Source organism: Lepus europaeus, chromosome 16 (genome assembly GCF_033115175.1).
Source record: "Lepus europaeus isolate LE1 chromosome 16, mLepTim1.pri, whole genome shotgun sequence".
Taxonomy (NCBI): domain Eukaryota; kingdom Metazoa; phylum Chordata; class Mammalia; order Lagomorpha; family Leporidae; genus Lepus; species Lepus europaeus.
Window position 1 is genome coordinate 40,377,511 of NC_084842.1, and position 18,978 is coordinate 40,396,488.

The 18,978-nt window shown below is 39.4% G+C and overlaps 1 protein-coding gene across 5 annotated transcripts in view; it reads left to right on the forward strand.

The window, feature by feature from the left end:
* Positions 1-18,978, forward strand: part of NEK1 (NIMA related kinase 1) — a 187,531-nt gene that overhangs the window by 118,275 nt on the left and 50,278 nt on the right. For all 5 annotated transcript variants that reach the window (XM_062213273.1, XM_062213274.1, XM_062213275.1 and 2 more), the window contains one exon: positions 100-252. In XM_062213273.1, coding sequence (XP_062069257.1) covers positions 100-252 — 153 coding nt within the window. The remainder of the gene's footprint in view (positions 1-99; positions 253-18,978) is intronic.

Here is an 18,978-nt window from a genome sequence, read left to right on the forward strand (position 1 = left end):
ACACTCATTTAGATAAAAGATGCAGAATCTGCCATACAATGCAGTGTTATTAATATTTTCTACCATTGAAAATTATTTCTGTCTGTCTTTTTGTAATAGAACATACAGTGGGAGAGGTTATTAAATTAGATCCTAGTGGATCGCCAAGAAAAGTCTGGGGGAAAAGCCCTACTGATTCTGTTCTAAAGATACTTGGAGAAGCTGAGCTACAACTTCAAACGGAACTGCTGGAGAACTGTATTATTAGAAATGGTAAGCAAAAACTAACTTTTTCTCTTATTAGAAGTATTATTAGGGGCCAGTGTTATGGTGCAGTGAGTTAAGCTTCTGTTTTGAAGCTAGCATCCAATATGAACACTAATTTGAGTCTCAGATAGTCTACTTCTGATCCAGCTCCCTGCTAATGTGCCTGGGAAAGCTGTGGAAGATGGTCCAAGCACTTGGGCCCCTGCCACCCATATGGGAGATCAGGGTGGGATTCCTGGCTCCTGGCTTTGGCCTAGCCCAACCCTAACTGTTGTGGCCATTTGTAGGATGAACCAGTTGGTAGAAGAACTCTTTCTCTGTCTTCGTAACTATGCCTTTCAAATAAATAAATCTTTAAAAAACAAAAAAGATGGGCTGGTGCCATGGCGCAGTAGGTTAATCCTCCGCCTGTGGTGCCGGTATCCCATATGGGCGCTGGTTCTAGTCCTGGCTGCTCCTCTTTCCATCCTGCTCTCTGCTATGGCCTGGGAAAGCAGTATAAGATGGCCCAAGTCCTTGGACCCCTGCACCCATGAGGGAGACTCAGAGGAAGCTCCAGGCTCCTGGCTTCAGATCGGCGCAGCTCCAGCCGTTGCGGCCATTTGGGGAGTGAACCAGCAGACAGAAGACCTTTCTCTCTGTCTCTCTCACTGTCTGTAACTCTGCCTCTCAAATAAATAAATAATCTTAAAAAAAAAGAAGTAATATTATTAAAAATTTCATTATTGTTTTAGGAAGGTTCCATTTTAAGGGAATTATTTGTAATAGATTATCATTATGTGGTTCCATGGTTAAGATGCTGCTTGGGATGCCTGCTTCCCATATTTCAATGCCTAAGTTTGGGTCCCAGCTCCACTTCTGATTCTAGCTTCTTGCTAATGTATACCCTGGGAGGCAATGATTATGACACAAATACTTGGGTCCCAGCCACCCAAGTGGAAATCCTAGGTTGAATTCTGGAATCCTGGCTTTGGCCTGGCCAAATCTCAGCTATTGTGAGTATTTGGGATATTGAACCAATGAATGGAAGATATCTATCCAGATATCTATCCATCCCCCTCCCTCCCTCCCTCCATTCCTGCCTCTCTCCCTCCCTCATTCCCCCCACCCCGTCATTCAAATTTAAAAAGTAAAAATAAATTTAGGTTTTTTAAAGATATAATTATTTTTTTAAATTCCTTATTAGATGAAGAATTATTATATTTTCTGGGGGGTTGTCTCAAACAGTAGTCTTTAGTTTTGACCTGATATGACTTGGATAGAATCTAAAAAGAAAAAGAAGTATGGGGAAGGAGGACTGCATAAGTCAGAATTATATTTTACATGAAGAAAAATGGAGCAATGCATTAAATGATGAATGGTATGTGTTTTGATGTACATTCAGGAATTAGATTAACCAAAAGATATCTGTAGTTTTATTTGATTTTGGTATTACAGCTATGCATAAAGAAGAAAGATAGGCTTTTTCAGATTATACAGCATGTTCAAATGATGAGAAAATTGATATTGTTTTCTTCATTTTCAGTGTTATATCTAGGCATTAATTGGTTTTCATGTCACTTGTGTGTTCTCTCTTTCTCTGTATCTCTGATGCTCTTATTTTATTTTCCTGAGATATTAAGATATGACTGTCTGAAGCTAGTAGAAAAATAACATAAGAGGTGAGGAGGTGAGGCTGTGGACATGATCTATAATGGAATTAGCCAGAAACTAAGAATAATTAGCCAGTGAAATGAACCAATGCATGTGTTACCAAAATGGTAAAAGTAGATTGTTATTTCTGCATTAAGGGTGAATCTCCTAGCTGTTAATTATTCTATTATTTTATTTAATGTTATAGAAAAAAGAATTTAGGCCGGCACCGCGGCTCACTAGGCTAATCCTCCGCCTTGCGGCACCAGCACACCAGATTCTAGTCCCAGTCGGGGCACCGGATTCTGTCCCAGTTGCCCCTCTTCCAGGCCAGCTCTCTGCTGTGGCCACAGAGTGCAGTGGAGAATGGCCCAAGTGCTTGGGCCCTGCACCCCATGGGAGACCAGGAGAAGCACCTGGCTCCTGCCATCGGATCAGCACGGTGCACCGGCCGCAGCGTGCCGGCCGCGGTGGCCATTGGAGTGTAAACCAATGGCAAAGGAAGACCTTTCTCTCTGTCTCTCTCTCTCACTGTCCACTCTGCCTGTCACAAAAAAAAGAAAGAAAGAAAGAAAAAAGAAGCTTATTTAACCATTCAAAAAGAGGCAAAAGCATAAAGTGTCTATAATTAATTTCATATAGTTATATATCAAGATATTGTCCATTTGTATACCATACACTAATTAAAACCAAAAATACTAGTAACTTAATATTCTTACTTCTTAGTCTGAGCTTATTTTCAAAATGGCTTTGGCTTTTTTTAGTACAGAAATGCCCCAAAGCTCTAAAGAATTTTTTTAACTGATAATTAAAATTTCAGATTATTTTGTAGTGTGAAAATTTAATATACAAAGATTCATTAGAATTATTTAGAAAAAATCAGATTCTGTTTCCTCTTATATAAAATTTTTATTGTTTAAATGTGTAGAATTTTGTATACAACAATATGTAAGGTTGGGAATTTGACCTAGCAGTTTAGATGCCGGTTTAAGACTCCTATGTTTCACATCAGAGTACCTGGCTTCAAAACACAGTTTCAGTTCCTGACTCCAGCTTCCTGTTGCTGTGTGGACCCTGGGAGGCAGCAGTGGTAGCCCAAGTTATTGGGTTCCTGCCACCCTATGAAAAACCTGTTACGAGTTCCCAGCTCTCAGCTTCAGCTTCAGCTTCCAACCCAGAGCTATTGCAGACATTTGGAGAGTGAACCAATGGATGGGAATGCTTACTCTCTCTCTCTGTTTTCAAAGAAAGAAAATATTTAGGCAGTATAAAAGAAAAGCTTTCATCCTGCATATTCACCAGTCTAGCTATAAGGAATTAGAAATGAGAAATAGCTTATTTTATGATTTGTCCTTTTTAAATTTAATTCAACAGCTATTTATGTAACATGTAAAGCTACAAAGAGAAAAACAGTTCTCAGAATGAACAAAATGATAACCTTTCATGAAAAGGCCAAGAAGAAAAAGTATGCACAGAGTTTAAGAGTATTACAGAGAGGCCGGCGCCGTGGCTCAACAGGCTAATCCTCCGCCTTGCGGCGCCGGCACACCGGGTTCTAGTCCCGGTCGGGGCACCGATCCTGTCCCGGTTGCCCCTCTTCCAGGCCAGCTCTCTGCTGTGGCCAGGGAGTGCAGTGGAGGATGGCCCAAGTGTTTGGGCTCTGCACCCCATGGGAGACCAGGATAAGCACCTGGCTCCTGCCATTGGAACAGCGTGGTGCGCCGGCCGCAGCGCGCTACCGCGGCGGCCATTGGAAGGTGAACCAACGGCAAAAGGAAGACCTTTCTCTCTGTCTCTCTCTCACTGTCCACTCTGCCTGTCAAAAATTAAAAAAAAAAAAAAAGAGTATTACAGAGAGTTTTTTAAGTATTTGACTTTATCTTAGATAGACGAGAATGTCTTCCCAGACTTGTCATATGCCCTCTGTTTTATTTTTTCCCCAGTTGCATTTACTTAGAAGAATATACTCATTGCTGGAATTTTAAGACAAAGAAATGATAGTTTTAGCATCGTGGAAACCACATGTGATAAAGTCTGTGATAAAGATATTATATATGAGATTCTCTAGGGCCAGATAGATGAGGAGGTTTTACTTGATCAATGTTATACAGTTCATTAATTATGCTTTATGTGGTCCTTCTTGGATTAGGGAGAGCCACAAACAGACCAGATGATTTTGAGTATGTCTAAGTTCTGTTTTTATTTTTTTTATAAAGTTCTATAAGTGGAAAGAACGAAATTCAAAGCAACATGCAATTCCAATATATGCAAAAACATAAAGATCTAGTTAGTATGTATATGGGAGCAGCTTTGTGTTATGAAAGTAGAATAAGCTGTTCCACTTCCAATCCAGCTCTCTGCGGTGGCCTGGGAAAGCAGTAGAAGATGGCGCAAGTCCTTGGGCCTCTGTACTTGCATGGGAGACCCCAGGGGAAGCTCCAGGCTCCTGACATCAGATGGGCTCAGCTGCGTCCATTGCAGCCCTTTGGGAAATAAGCCAGCAGGTGCAAGATCTTTCCCTCCCTCCCTCCACTCCCTCCTCCCTCCCTCTCTCTCTGCCTCTGCCTCTCTGTAACTCTTCCTTTCAAATAAATAAAAATAAATTTTTTTAAATTTAATTTAATTTAATTTAATTTTTTTGACAGGCAGAGTGGATAGTGAGGGAGAGAGAGAGAAAGGTCTTCCTTTTTGCCGTTGGTTCACCCTCCAATGGCTGCTGCGGCCAGCGCATCATGCTGATCTGAAGCCAGGAGCCAGGTGCTTCTCCTGGTCTCCCTTGCGGGTGCAGGGCCCAAGCACTTGGGCCATCCTCCACTGCCTTCCCGGGCCATAGCAGAGAGCTGGCCTGGAAGAGGGGCAACCGGGACAGAATCCGGCGCCCCGACCGGGACTAGAACCCGGTGTGCCGGCGCCGCAAGGCAGAGGATTAGCCTGTTAAGCCACGGCGCCGGCCAAAATAAAATTTTTTAAAAAAGAATATAGAATAAGCTCAGGTTCCAGTTCAGGCACTATCACTAGCTTAGCAACCATGGTTATGTTATTCTGACTTTGACGTTCAGTTTCACCATGTGTAAAATCAGAACACTATTATCAATGATGGTTTTGTGTTAAATGAGAAACATAAAGGAGCTGTGTGTTCTTAGTCTTTCATTCCTTATATCAATATCTCTTGAGTCAGTTTGATTGTTTGAAACTCCTTTTTGCAATAGATTCTTTAGGAAGGACAAATGTGATCACATATTACACTCAGAGATTTTTTCCTATTCATAACAGTTTATATTAAGACTTTATTCTTAAAGGTCAGTTTGGCTGAATACAAAACCCTTGACTTAAATTTCTTTTTTGTTTGACTATTTTTATATTTCTTCATTGTATTCTGGCAGAAAGCATGGCTGTCAGAAATTCTGATGACACTTTTATGTCCTTTCTCTTTAAAGTAACTTGATCTTTTTGTTTGGATACTCAAGGCTATCTTTCTTTTTCCTTAAAGTCCAAGATCTTAGAATATACTTTGTTGTTGGGTTTATTTTTCTAGTACATGGCGTGCCTTTTTTGTTTTTAGTAGACTTTTTTAAGAGAAGTTTTGAGTTCATAACAAATTGAATGGAAAGTACAGAGACTTCCTGCATACTGCTTCCTCCCACAGATTCACAGACGCCACCATCAGCATCACGCACCAGAGTTAGAGTTGTTAGAAGTTGTTAGAGTTGGTGAAGCAGCCTTGACACATAATTATCACCAGCATCCATAGTTTACATGACAGTTCACTTTTGGTGTTTTACTTTCTGTACACTAACAAAGGTACATGTAATGCATTGTATCCCCTGTTATAGGGTCATACAGAACAATTTACTTCCTTAAGATTTCCCATACTCTTTTTCTCCCTCCTTCTGGCCCCAAATCCCTAGTAATGAAGGGTCATTTTAGTGTCTCTGTAATTTTGTCCTTTCCAGAATGTTATATAGTTGTACTGATTTTCTCATTGAGGCACTTAAGGTGCCTCTGTATCTTTGTGTGTCTTGATATCTCTTTATTTCAGCACAGAATAATAGAACATCATATGGATGTGCCAGTTTATCTGTCCAGCTACCAAAGGACATCTTGGTTTCTTCCATGTTTTGGAATTGTGAATAAAAATTATGAAAATATCCATGTATAGTGTTTTGTGTGAATATACATTCTCAACTCATTTGAGTAAATACAGAGGAACATATTTTTTAATGGTGTAGTAAATATATGTTTACTGTGTAAGAAACCACCAAACTGTCTTCCAAAATGGTTGTAGCATTTTATAGTTCCACCCGCATTGAATTGAGACTTCCTGTTTTTCCACATCTTCCAGCATTTAATGTTGTGTGGTTTTGGATTTTGATCATCTTAATTGGGGTATAGTGCTATCTTATTTTTTAATTTGGAGTTTCCTAATCAGATATTTAGTATCTTTTTATATTTTCCTTGCCCTATGTTTATTTGCTATCAGTATGCCTCATTGGTTAGCTGTTCACATCTTTTTGCCCACTTTAAATGGGGTTGTTTATTTAAAAGCTGTTGCGTTTTAAGAGTTCTTTGTGTGTTTTGACTAACAGATATATCAGGAATAACTGCAGTTATTCTCCAAGGCTGTGGTTTATCATCTCATTTTCTTTTTTTTTCTTTCTTTTTTTTTTTTTTGACAGAGTGGATAGTGAGAGAGAGAGACAGCGAGAAAGGTCTTTCTTTTTGCTGTTGGTTCACCCTCCAATGGCCGCCGCGGCCGGCGCATTGCGCTGATACGAAGGCAGGAGCCAGGTGCTTCTCCTGGTCTCCCATGGGGTGCAGGGCCCAAGGACTTGGGCCATCCTCCACTGCACTCCCAGGCCACAGCAGAGAGCTGGCCTGGAAGAGGGGCAACCGGGACAGAATCCAGTGCCCCGACTGGGACTAGAACCTGGTGTGCCGGCGCCACAAGGCAGAGGATTAGCCTATTGAGCCTTGCACGTCAGTGTTTGATTATTTTAGCATAATTGTTGAAAAGGTTTCTTTTTCCAATGAATTACTTGTGTTCTTTTGTCTAAGATCAGTTGACTGCATTTATATGGGGGAATTTCTGGCTCTGCATTCTGTTCCATTGATTTTTTTTTTTTTTTATCTCTTGTGCCGATACCACAACTGAATTCATTACTGTATCTTCATAGTACATGCTAACGTCAGGTATCAACAAGTGTTCAACTTTGTACTCCAATATCATATTGGTTATTCTGGGTCTTTTGTATCTCTATATGTGCTTTAGAGTCAGTTTTTCAGTATTCACAAAACAACTTGCTGGGATATTGATTGGGATTATGTTGAGTTCAAACATTAAGTTGGGCAGAATTGACATCTTAACAATATTGAATTTTCTGCCCATGAACCTGGAATGTCTTTCCATTTACTTAGTTTTTCTTTGATATTTTGAAATTTTTCATCAGTTTTATAGTTTTCCTCACCATGATGTGTTTTATTATTATTTGAGAGGCAGAGAGTAAGAGAGAGAGAGAAAAAAAAAATCCCTTCACTGATTGACTTCCTACATGCCCAGAATGGCCGCATGGATGTGACTGAAACCAAGAGCCAAGAATTCAATCCAGGTCTCCCGTGTGGATGGCAAGGACCCAGCTACTGAGCCATCACCACTGGATCCCAGGGTCTGCTTTAGGAGGAAGCTGGAGATAGGAGATACAGCCAGGAATTGAACCCTGTCACTCCCCAGCATGGGATACTGGTGTCTCAACCAGCATTCCAACCACTAGGCTAAACACTTGTCCTGTATTATGTTTTTTTAAATCTGTGGTTCCCAGTGTTTTTTCCTCTGAATTTTGAGGAAGTATTCTTAGATTATATTTTTATCCTTTTGTGTTCTATTTCTTAAACCTTCTTCAGTAGTGTCTACTATGTATATTTTGGATCTTATTCCCTTTTCTATCACCTTTTCTTGAATTTTTTTCTTTCATTTTTTAATAAACTTTTTCTCCTGTTCAGTTTTTTAAGGCATTATAGGTTATGTTTACATGATCTGGTGTTTATTTTAGAATCATTATTTCCTTTTTTTTACTTTATTTTTTCCCTAGAAACCTTTATTTAAGGTACACAAACTTCACACATTTCATAGAATTATTTTTTCTAAGGCCGTTTTTCCCAGTTTTTTTCCTGAGCTCCATAATTCCTGATTTTCTTTCTCATTGTAATTCATGTTATTCTCTTGCATCCTCTGGTTTTTTTTTTCATTAATCTTTAAATATTAAATTGTCATTTTAATTTGTTTTGTGAGTTTCACTTTCTGTGACAGTAGTTCTCATTTTGCCCTCACAGTATACTTTACCAATGTCTGGAGACATTTTTTAGCACTGGGAAGGATACTTTAGTATTAAGGAAGGCTGGTAAATCTGCAGTGCACACTATAACTCCCTAAAGCCAAGAAATATGTGACCCATTAGTGACAAAGTAGAGAAACAAAAACCCTAATCTATAGGGACATTCTTATTATTATTATTCTCTTATTTTAGTTTATACAAGATTTAACAATGATCTTAGTATATTACCCTAATGTCATGATACTAGATTTACTTAACTTTTAGGATTGAGGAGTAGGTCAAACTAACTTTTACTTCATTACTTAGAGCTTCCTCTTCTGTTATTTTTATGAAGTGACAAAGAATTATATAGCCTTATAATTTGGGGATTCTGGCTCATCTCTCCCCATTATCCCTGTATAGATAAATTTAAGTTCCATTCTGTTAGTATCTCTTCAGTGTGGGATTTTATTCTAGAAAGGAGCTTCAATTTGTTTTTAAATATTTTATTTATTTATTCAAGAGGTAGAGTTACAGACAGAGAAAGGGAGAGACAAAAAGGTCTTCCATCCACTGGTTCACTCCCCAGATGGCCACAACGGCTGGAGCTGAGCCGATCTGATGCCAGGACTTCATAAGATGTAATACATAAACAACAGTTTTATATGTCCAATGAAAAAGGATAATAGAAACTGGAGGCTTACAGTAGTGGTTTTTTTTTTAAGATTCGTTTATTTACTTGAGAGGCAGAGTTACAGAGAGAGAGGGAGAAACAGAGAGAGATCTTCCATCCACTGGTTCACTCCTCAAATGGCTACAATGACCGGAACTGGGCCAGGCTAAAGCCAGGAGCTAGGAGCTTCTTCCGGGTCTCCCCCACGGGTGTAGGGGCCCAAGGCCTTGAGCCATCTTCTATTGCTTCCCCCAGGCCATAGCAGAAAGCTGGAAGGGAAGTGGAGCAGCCGGTTCGTGAACTGGAGCCCATATGGGATGCCAGCACTGCAGGCAGTGGCTTTATTGGCTGTGCCACAGCACCGGTCCTGAGAGTTCTTAAAATTCTGTCAAACTGGGGCTGACATTGTAGCATAGCAAGTTAATCTGCTGCTTGTTGCCCTGGCATCCCATATGGGCATTGGTTCAAGTCCTAGCTGTTCCATTTATGATCCAGCTGTGCTTGGGCTCCTGTACCCATGTGGGAGAAGCTCCTGGCTCCTGGCTTTGGCCTTGCCCACCCTGACCATTGTAGCCATTTGGGCTGTGAACCAACTGATAGAAGACCTCTCTGTCTCTGTCTCTTCCTCTCTATAACTCTGCCTTTCAAATAAATAAAATAAATCTTTAAAAAAAAATTCTGCCACACCTTTTCCAACTTTTCTATTGACTCTTTCCATTTATGTACAAAAATATTCCCATTTTAGCCATTATTTTAGTAAAATTTTTAAACTTTGCCTTATCAACATTATTTCTTTTATTTGGAAGGCAGAGAGAGAGAGAGAGAGACATACAGATAGAGATCTTCCACCTGCTAGTTCACTCCTCAACTGCCTGCAACAATGGGGGCTGGGCCAGGTCAAAACTGGGAGCTCAGAACTTAGTCCAGGTCTTCCAAATTGGTGTCAGAGACCCAAGTATTTGAGCCATCACCTGCTGTCTCCCAGGGTACACATTGGCAGGAAACTGGAACTAGAAACAGAGCTGGGATCAAACACTGGCACTCTGATTTGAGAGGCAAATATCCCAAACAGTGTCAACTGCTACACCACTCACTCACTCACCCCAGAGTTATTCTTTTTAAGCTGGTCTGCCCATTGTGTTCTCTTGTGAGTACCTATAGGCTTTTTTAGGGTTCTCTTGATTTGGGATTTGTCAGGTACCCTGTTGAGTCCCTCTGCTTTCTTGTCAGTAGATGTTACTACTACTTACATCAGGAGAGTGTCAGTGATCCCTATCCATTACCAGGGAAAACACTTCATAAGATATATTTGCCGGGCCAGCACCGTGGCTCAACAGGCTAATCCTCCGCCTTGTGGCGCCGGCACACCAGGTTTTAGTCCCGGTCGGGCCACCGGATTCTGTCCCGGTTGTCCCTCTTCCAGGCCAGCTCTCTGCTATGGCCCAGGAAGGCAGTGGAGGATGGCCCAAGTGCTTGGGCCCTGCACTCCATGGGAGACCAGGAGAAGCACCTGGCTCCTGCCTTCGGATCAGCGCAGTGCACTGGCTGCAGCGTGGCGGCCATTGGAGGGTGAACCAACGGCAAAGGAAGATCTTTCCCTCTGTCTCTCTCACTGTCCACTCCTCCTGTCAAAAAAAAAAAAAAAAAAAAAAGATATATTTGCCTATAATTTTCCTGCTTTTTTAATATTTATGATGTATTAGTATCAAAGTTTTGCTGCCCTTTGGAAATAGGTTGGAAAGTACTCCAATTTTCGCATTTCTGGAAGACTTTTTAAGATATATATATACACACACACACACACACATATATATATATATACACACACACATATATATATATATATCTCTTTGTGAGATATTTTTTTTTTCCCTGAACTATTTGAAAGAATTCACCTGTGAGACCATGTGAATCTGGAATTTTCTCTTTGGGGGAATTTTTTTTTAAAGATTTATTTATTCATTTGAAAGTCAGAATTAGAGAGAAAGAGGGAGAGATTTTCCATCTGCTGGTTTACTCCCTGGATGACTGCAACATCCGAGGCTGGACCAGGCTGAATCCCAGAGCCAGGAGCTTTATGCAAGTCTCCCACAAGAGAGGCAGAGGTCCATGTCCTGGAACATTATCTGCTGTGTTTTCCAGGCCATTAGCAGAGAGCTTTACCAGAAGTGGAACAGCCAGGACTTGAACATGTGCCCATTTGGGATGCCAATGTTATGGCCCCACTTTGGGAAGATTTAAAGTATAGGTTCAACTACTGTTGTAATTCCTTTTTTTTTTCCCCAATATTTGGATAATTTACAAGTATTCTGCTGAATTTCCTAACATTTGTGAGTTCTCTAGTAATTTTTCTAGTATTGCTTTTTAATTTATTTCCATTAAGGTGAGAAATAGCATACTCTGTGATTTTACTCCATTGAAACTTTGAGACTTACATTATGACACTATGTACGGTCTGTTCTGAAAATGTTCCATGTGTACCTGAAAAGAATGTATAATTGAGTGTGGTTGTATATATATGCAAGTATAGTCAGTGTCAAGTTATTGAATTATCATGTTCAAATATTATGTATTTTTGTTGATTATTTGTATCTGCTTATTCTGTCACCTTCTGAGAAGGGTATTAAAATTCACAAGTATAATTGTGGACTTGTCATTTCTCTTTTTGAGTCTATCACTTTTTGATATTTATATTTTAAGATGTTCAATGCATAGCAATTTAGATTATTGCATCTTCCTTATGCATTGACCCTTTTATTTCTATGACATGTCCCTTTTTTTAACTTTTTTTTTTTAATTTATTTATTTGAAAGGCAGAGTTACATAGAGGCAGAGATAGAGGCAGAGAGTGAGAGAGAGACAGGTCTTCCATCTGCTGGCTCACTCCTCAAATGGATGCAAAGGCCAGAGCTGAGATGATCCAACACCAGGAACCAGGAGCTTCCTTTGGGTCTCCCACATGGGTGCAGGGGCCCAAGCACTTTGACCAAGTTCTGTTGCTTTCCTAGTCCACAGCAGAAAGCTGTATCAGAAGAGGAGCAGCTGAGACTCAAACCAGCACCCATATAAGAGGCAGGTGCTACAGGCGACAGCTTTACCCTCTATGCCCCAGAATATTACATTCTTTAAAGTCTCCTTTATCTTAAATTATTTAACGACATCAGCTTCCTTTTAGTTAATGCTTGCTTAGTATCTTTTTCCATGTCTGTTTCTTCCAACTTTTCTCATTTCTTTAGGTTCACGTGTATCTTATTTAAAATTTGGTTTAACAATGTTTGTCTTTAATCAGTTTCATTTATTTACATATAATGTAATTTTGTTAGGATTTGATTTTTAGTCTATATATATTCTTTTTGTTGTTTATTTGCCTCATCTGTTTCTTTATTTTATTATTAATCTTCCACTTAAAATAAGTGTAAATGATGAACAAAATGCATTAAAAAGCTGAAATCTTTGGGAAAGAATTGATGCAGGCAAGGCATGATGGGCTATAATTCTTGAGAGAAGGCAGATACTTAATATTAATTTTTCGTCACCCAACATTTTCATTTTTTCCTCTTCTATTAGTTTTTAGCCATACCTATTTTTTATTTTAAAGATTTATATATTTGAAAGGCAGATTTATAGAGACCGAGTGAAACAGAGCATGAGAGATCTTCCATCCACTGGTTTACATCCCAAATGGTGGCAATGGTTAGGGCTGGGCAAAATCAAAGCCAGGATCCTGGAACTCCCTCTGTGTCTATTTTGTAAGTGGCAGGGGCCCAAGCAATTGTACCATCTTCCATTGCTTTCCCAAGTGCATTAGCAGAGAGCTGCATTGGAAGTAGAGCAACTGGAACTTGAAACCCATGCCCATATGAGGTGCAGCGTCTCACATGGCTACCTAGCCCCCTGTTCCACAGTGCTGGCTCCATTAATCTATCCTTTTTTTATTTTTAAGAAAAGTACTCATTTTTTCATTGTGAAGACTTGGCCAATTGTATAGATAATACATAAATATGGCAGGCAAGAACATGAGAAAATGCTTAACATCATTAGTCACTAGGAAAACATAAAGGAGCACTCAAGGAATAACTCATTACATGCCCCTCCCTTTTTTTTTTTTTTTTTTTTACTATTAGAGTAGTAGTTTTACTGTTAATTTGCATAATACAACGCATTAAGGACAGAGATCCTACATGGGAAGCAAGTGTACAGTGACTCCCGTTGTTGATTTAACAATTGACACTCTTATTTATGACATCAGTAATCACCTGAGGCTCCTGTCATGAGCTGCCAAGGCTATGGAAGCCTCTTGAGTTCACAAACTCTGACCTTATTTGAACAAGGCCATAATCAAAGTGGAAGTTCTCTCCTCCCTTCAGAGAAAGATACCTCCTCCTTTGATGGCCCATTCTTTCTGCTGGGATCTCACTCACAGAGACCTTTCATTTAGGTCATTTTTTTTTTCTTTTTTTGCCATAGTGTCTTGGCTTTCCATGCCTGAAATACTCTCATGGGCTCTTCAGCCAGATCCAAATGCCTTAAGGGCTGATTCTGAGCCAGAGTGCTGTTTAGGACATCTGCCATTCTATGAGTCTGCTGTATATCCCACTTCCCATGTTGGATTTTTCTTTCCTTTTTAATTCTGTCAGTTAGTATTAGCAGACACTAGTCTTATTTATGTGATCCTTTTGACTCTCAACCCTATCATTATGATCAATTATGAACTGAAACTGATCACTTGGACTAGTGAGATGACCTTGGTACATGCCACCTTGATGGGATTGATTTGGAAGCCCCTGGCACGTTTCTAGCTCTACCATTAGGGGTAAGTCTAAGTGAGCATGTGCCAACCTGTACATCTCCTCCCTCTCTTATTCCCACTCTTATATTTAACAGGGATCACTTTTCAGTTAAATTTAAATGCCTAAGAATAATTGTGTGTTAATTAAAGAGTTCAGCCAGTAGTATTAAGTAGAACAAAAAAAATACTAAAAGGAATAAAATAGTAAGTTGTTCCTCGACAGTCAGGACAAGGGCTGATCAAGTCATTGTTTCTCATAGTGTCCATTTCACTTCAACAGGTTTCCTTTTAGGTGCTCAGTTATTTGTCACCGATCAGGGAGAACATATGATATTTGTCCCTTTGGGACTGGCTTATTTCACTCAGCATGATGTTTTCAGATTCCTCAATTTTGTTGCAAATGACCGGAAAACATTTTTTTTTTATTGCTGTATAGTATTCTGTAGAGTACATGCCCCATAATTTCTTTATCCAGTCTGCTGTTGATGGGCATTTAGGTTGATTCCATGTCCTAGCTATTGTGAATTGAGCTGCAATGAACATTGAGGTGCAGGCAGCTCTTTTATTTGCCGATTTACTTTCCTTTGGGTAAATTCCAAGGAGTGGGATGGCTGGGTCAAGTGGTAGCTCTATGTTCAGGTTTCTGAGGAATCTCCAAACTGTCTTCCATAGTGGCTTTACCAGATTGCATTCCCATCAACTGTGGATTAGTGTGCTTTTTTCCCTCACATCCTCGCCAACATCTGTTGTTAGTCGATTTCTGTATGTGAGCCATTCTAACCAGGGTGAGGTAAAACCTCATTGTGGTTTTGTTTTTTTTTTTTTTTTTTGGCATTTTTCTTTTCTTTTTTTTTTTTTATTAAACTTTTATTTAATGAATATAAATTTCCAAAGTATAGCTTATGGGTTACAATGGCTTCCCCCCTCCCATAGCTTCCCTCCCGCCCGCAACCCTCCCCTTTCCCGCTCCCTTTCCCCTTCCATTCATGTAAAGATTCATTTTCAATTCTCTTTGTATACAGAAGATCAGTTTAGTATATATTAGGTAAAGATTTCAACATTTTGCCCATATAGCAACATCAAGTGAAAAAACTACCATTGGATTACTAATTATAGCATTAAATAGCAATGTACAGCACATTAAAGACAGAGATCCTACATAATTTTTTTTTTCAAATTAATTAATTTTCTATGCCATTTCCAATTTAACACCAGGTTGTTTTTTTTTTTTTTCATTTCCAATTCTCTTTATATACAGAAGATCACTTCAGTATATAATTAGAAAAGACCTCATCAGTCTGTGCCCACACAGAAACGCAAAGTATAAAAATACTGTTTCAGTACCAGTCATAGCATCACTTGGCTTTAGATGACACATTAGGGACAGATCCCACATGGGGTGTAAGCACACAGTGACTCCTGTTGCTGACTTAACAATTTGACACTCCTGTTCATGGCGTCAGTAATCTCCCTAGGCTCTAGTCATGAGTTGCCAGGGCTATGGAAGCCTTTAGAGTTCGCTGACTTTGGTCTTATTCCGATAGGGTCATAGTCAAAGTGGAGGTTCTCTCCTCCTTCTTTGATGGCCCCGTTCTTTCCACTGGGATCTCACTCACAGAGATCATTCATTTAGGTCTTTTTTTTTTTTTTCCATGATATCTTTGCTTTCCATGCCTGCTATACTCTCATGGGCTCTTCAGCCAGATCTGAATGCCTTGAGGGCTGATTCTGAGGCCAGAGTGTTGTTTAGGACATCTGCCATTCTATGAGTCTGCTGTGTATCCCACTTCCCATGTTGGATCTTTCTCTCCCTTTTTGATTCTATCAGTTAGTATTAGCAGATACTTGTCTTGTTTGTGTGATCTCTTTGACTCTTAGACCTATCAGAGCTATCAATTGTGAGCTGAAATTGATCACTTGGACTAGTGCGATGGCATTGGTACATGCCACCTTGATGGAATTGTGTTGGAATCCCCTGGCACATTTCTAACTCCACCATTTGCGGCCAGTCCGATTGAGCATGTTCCAAATTGTTCATCTCCTCCCTCTCTTTTTCCACTCTTAGATTTAACAGGGATCACTTTTCAGTTAAAATTTAAACACCTAAGAATAATTGTGTGTTAATTACTGAGTTCAACCAATAGTACTAGAACAACAACAACAACAACAAATACTAAAAAGGATAAAGTATTACATTGTACATCTAAAGTCAGGACAGGAGCTGATCAGGTCATTGTTGCTTATAGTGTCCATTTCACTTAACAGGTTTCCCCTTTGGCACTCAGTTGTCACCGATCAGGGAAAACAAATGATATTTTTCTCTTTGGGACTGGCTTAATTCACTCAGCATGATGTTTTCCAGATTGCTCCATCTTGTTGCAAATGACTGGGTTTCGTTGTTTCTTACTGCTGTATAGTATTCTATGGAGTACATGTCCCATAATTTCTTTATCCAGTCTACTGTTGATGGGCATTTGGGTTGGTTCCAGGTCTTAGCTATTGTGAATTGAGCTGCAATAAACATTAAGGTGCAGATGGCTTTTTTATTTGCCAAATTAATTTCCTTTGGGTAAATTCCAAGGAGTGGGATGGCTGGGTTGTATGGTAGGGTTATGTTCAGGTTTCTGAGGAATCTCCAGACAGACTTCCATAGTGGCTTAACCAGTTTGCATTCCCACCAACAGTGGGTTAGAGTCCCTTTTTCCCCACATCCTCTCCAGCATCTGTTGTTGGTAGATTTCTGAATGTGAGCCATTCTCACCGGGGTGAGATGGAACCTCATTGTGGTTTTGATTTGCATTTCCCTGATGACTAGTGATGCTGAACATTTTTTCATGTGCCTGTTGGCCGTTTGGATTTCCTGTTTTGAAAAATGTCTATTGAGGTCCTTGGCTAATCTCTTAAGTGGGTTCTTTGTTTTGTTGTTGTGGAGTTTCTTGGTCTCTGTAGATTCTGATTATTAATCCTTTATCTGTTGCATAATTTGCAAATATTTTTTCCCATTCTGTCAGTTGCCTCTTCACTTTCCTGACTGTTTCTTTGTCAGTACAGAAACTTCTCAATTTGATGTAATCCCAATTGTTAATTCTGGCTTTGACTGCCTGTGGGTATATCATAAATTCCCTTGATTGTGTTGAGGAATGTTCCTTCTATACCCAATTTGCCTGTAGGTAGTTCAAGTACAATATGTAATGTCCACAGTGTCCCTCAGCTTTGGCATTTTCCCTGCTGTTTTCTCATTAACTCTTCCCTGAGATTAAACACTCTCCACTTTCCACTTTTTTTTTTTTTTTTTTAACTGTCTTTCCCTAGACTACAGCAGTAAGCTCCTTCCCTGTTCCACCATCTTGGTGTGTCTCCTTGGCTATACGTTTTTAGTTACCCTGTTAAGTGGTCCTAAAGAATAGATTTTTGTATCCTGTATCCTTGCTTAATTCTACCCTAATGCTTATTTAAATCTACCTTAATTTGGGATTTATGCTGCTTCTTAAACCATGCAAAGTACTCTTTTTTAAAAAATTTAAAGAATTTTTTTTGGACTAAGGACTACCAGATAAAAGCATGTAATTTTAAGAAGGAATAAAGATCATTGTAAAGATTATACTGTGAGTAAATGTAAATATAAATGAATATTGACTGTTTACCACAGTAATTTTAATCTTACAAATATTTATAAGATATGTAAAAGTAAAACATAATAATAAAAATACAAAAAGTTAGAGGGAGATAACTGCAAGGGATATTGTTAAAACAACTTAGCTGTTGTCCTATAGTATCCAATTTTCCCTTCTTCATTTTAGTAATAGACCTTTCCCCTTCCTACCAGGGGTTTTGGTGGGTAATATGTCAGCATTTGGAGAGATTACATTTCCTAGCTTCCTTTGCACCTCAATATGACCAAGAAAATAAGTTATATCCAGATTACAGTAACCAAATGAGCAACTTTTCATGTGTTTATGGGCCATTTAAATATCCTCTTATTTGAAGTGTCCATTCAAACTTGTAACTGCATTGAATTGTTTTCTTTTGGTTTCTAGGAATTCTATGAATATTCTGGATACAAGCCTTTTGTTAATTATATATGTTATAAATATATTTTATCTTTAAATGGCTTTTCATTTTACTGGGTGACATTTTTTGAAGAGCATAATTAGTTATTTTTTTATTTTTTATTTTATTTTATTTTTTGACAGGCAGAGTGGATAGTGAGAGAGACAGAGAGAAAGGTATTTCTTTTTGCTGTTGGTTCACCCTCCAATGGCCGCTGCAGCTGGCACATCGCGCTGATCCAAAGCTTGGAGCCAGGTGCTTCTCCTGGTCTCCCATGGGGTACAGGGCCCAAGGACTTGGGCCATCCTCCACTGCACTCCCAGGCCACAGCAGAGAGCTGGCCTGGAAGAGGGGCAATCGGGATAGAATCCGGCGCCCCGACCGGGACTAGAACCCGGTGTGCTGGCACCGCAAGGCAGAGGATTAGCCTGTTGAGCCACGGCGCCGGCCAGTTAATTTTATTTTTGTCCAGTTTATTTGTTCTTTATAATTGACAATTTTTGGATCCTGTTTTTAAAATCCTAAAGTCATGATGATATTCTCCAATGTTGACTTCCGGAAACCTTTTTTTTTTTTTAAATTTAAATTTAGACTTTCAGTTTATCTCACACAGATTTTTAATATGGTGAGGAGATATATTTTTTTTTCAAATTTAATATCCAGATGACCCTGCACCATTTATTAAATACTTTGCCATGCTATTTTTCTTGCAAATCAAGTGTCTTCATATGTGTTTCTGGAATCTTTATAATCACTGAACTCTGTCCATAATTGCACCAATATGGTACTATCTTACTAATTGTTATTTTTAAGTCTTGAAATTGATGGATCCTGTATTCCCATCTTGTTCATCAAGATTAATTTGGGGCCTGATATTGTAGTGTAGTGGGTGAAGCTGTAACCTGTGACACTGGCATTCCATAGGGCACTAATTATGGTCCTAGCTCTCAACTTCAGAGCTAGTGCCCTACTAATGCACCTGCGGAAGCAGCGGAAGATGGCCCAAGTCCATGGGCCCCTGTACTCACGTGGGAGACCCAGAAGAAGCTCCTGGCTCCTGGCTTTTGTCTGGCTGTTGTGGCCATTGGAGAGTGAAGCACCTGGTGGAAGATCTCTCTCTGTCTCTACCTCTGTGTGTGTGTGTAACTCTGCCTTTCAAATAAATAAAATAAATCTTTAAAATAAAGTGGGGGTGGGGGATAATGTGGCTAATCTAACCACTTGTTTATTGCATATAAATTTTAGAATAGGCTTCTTGAGATACACCAAGAATACACTTG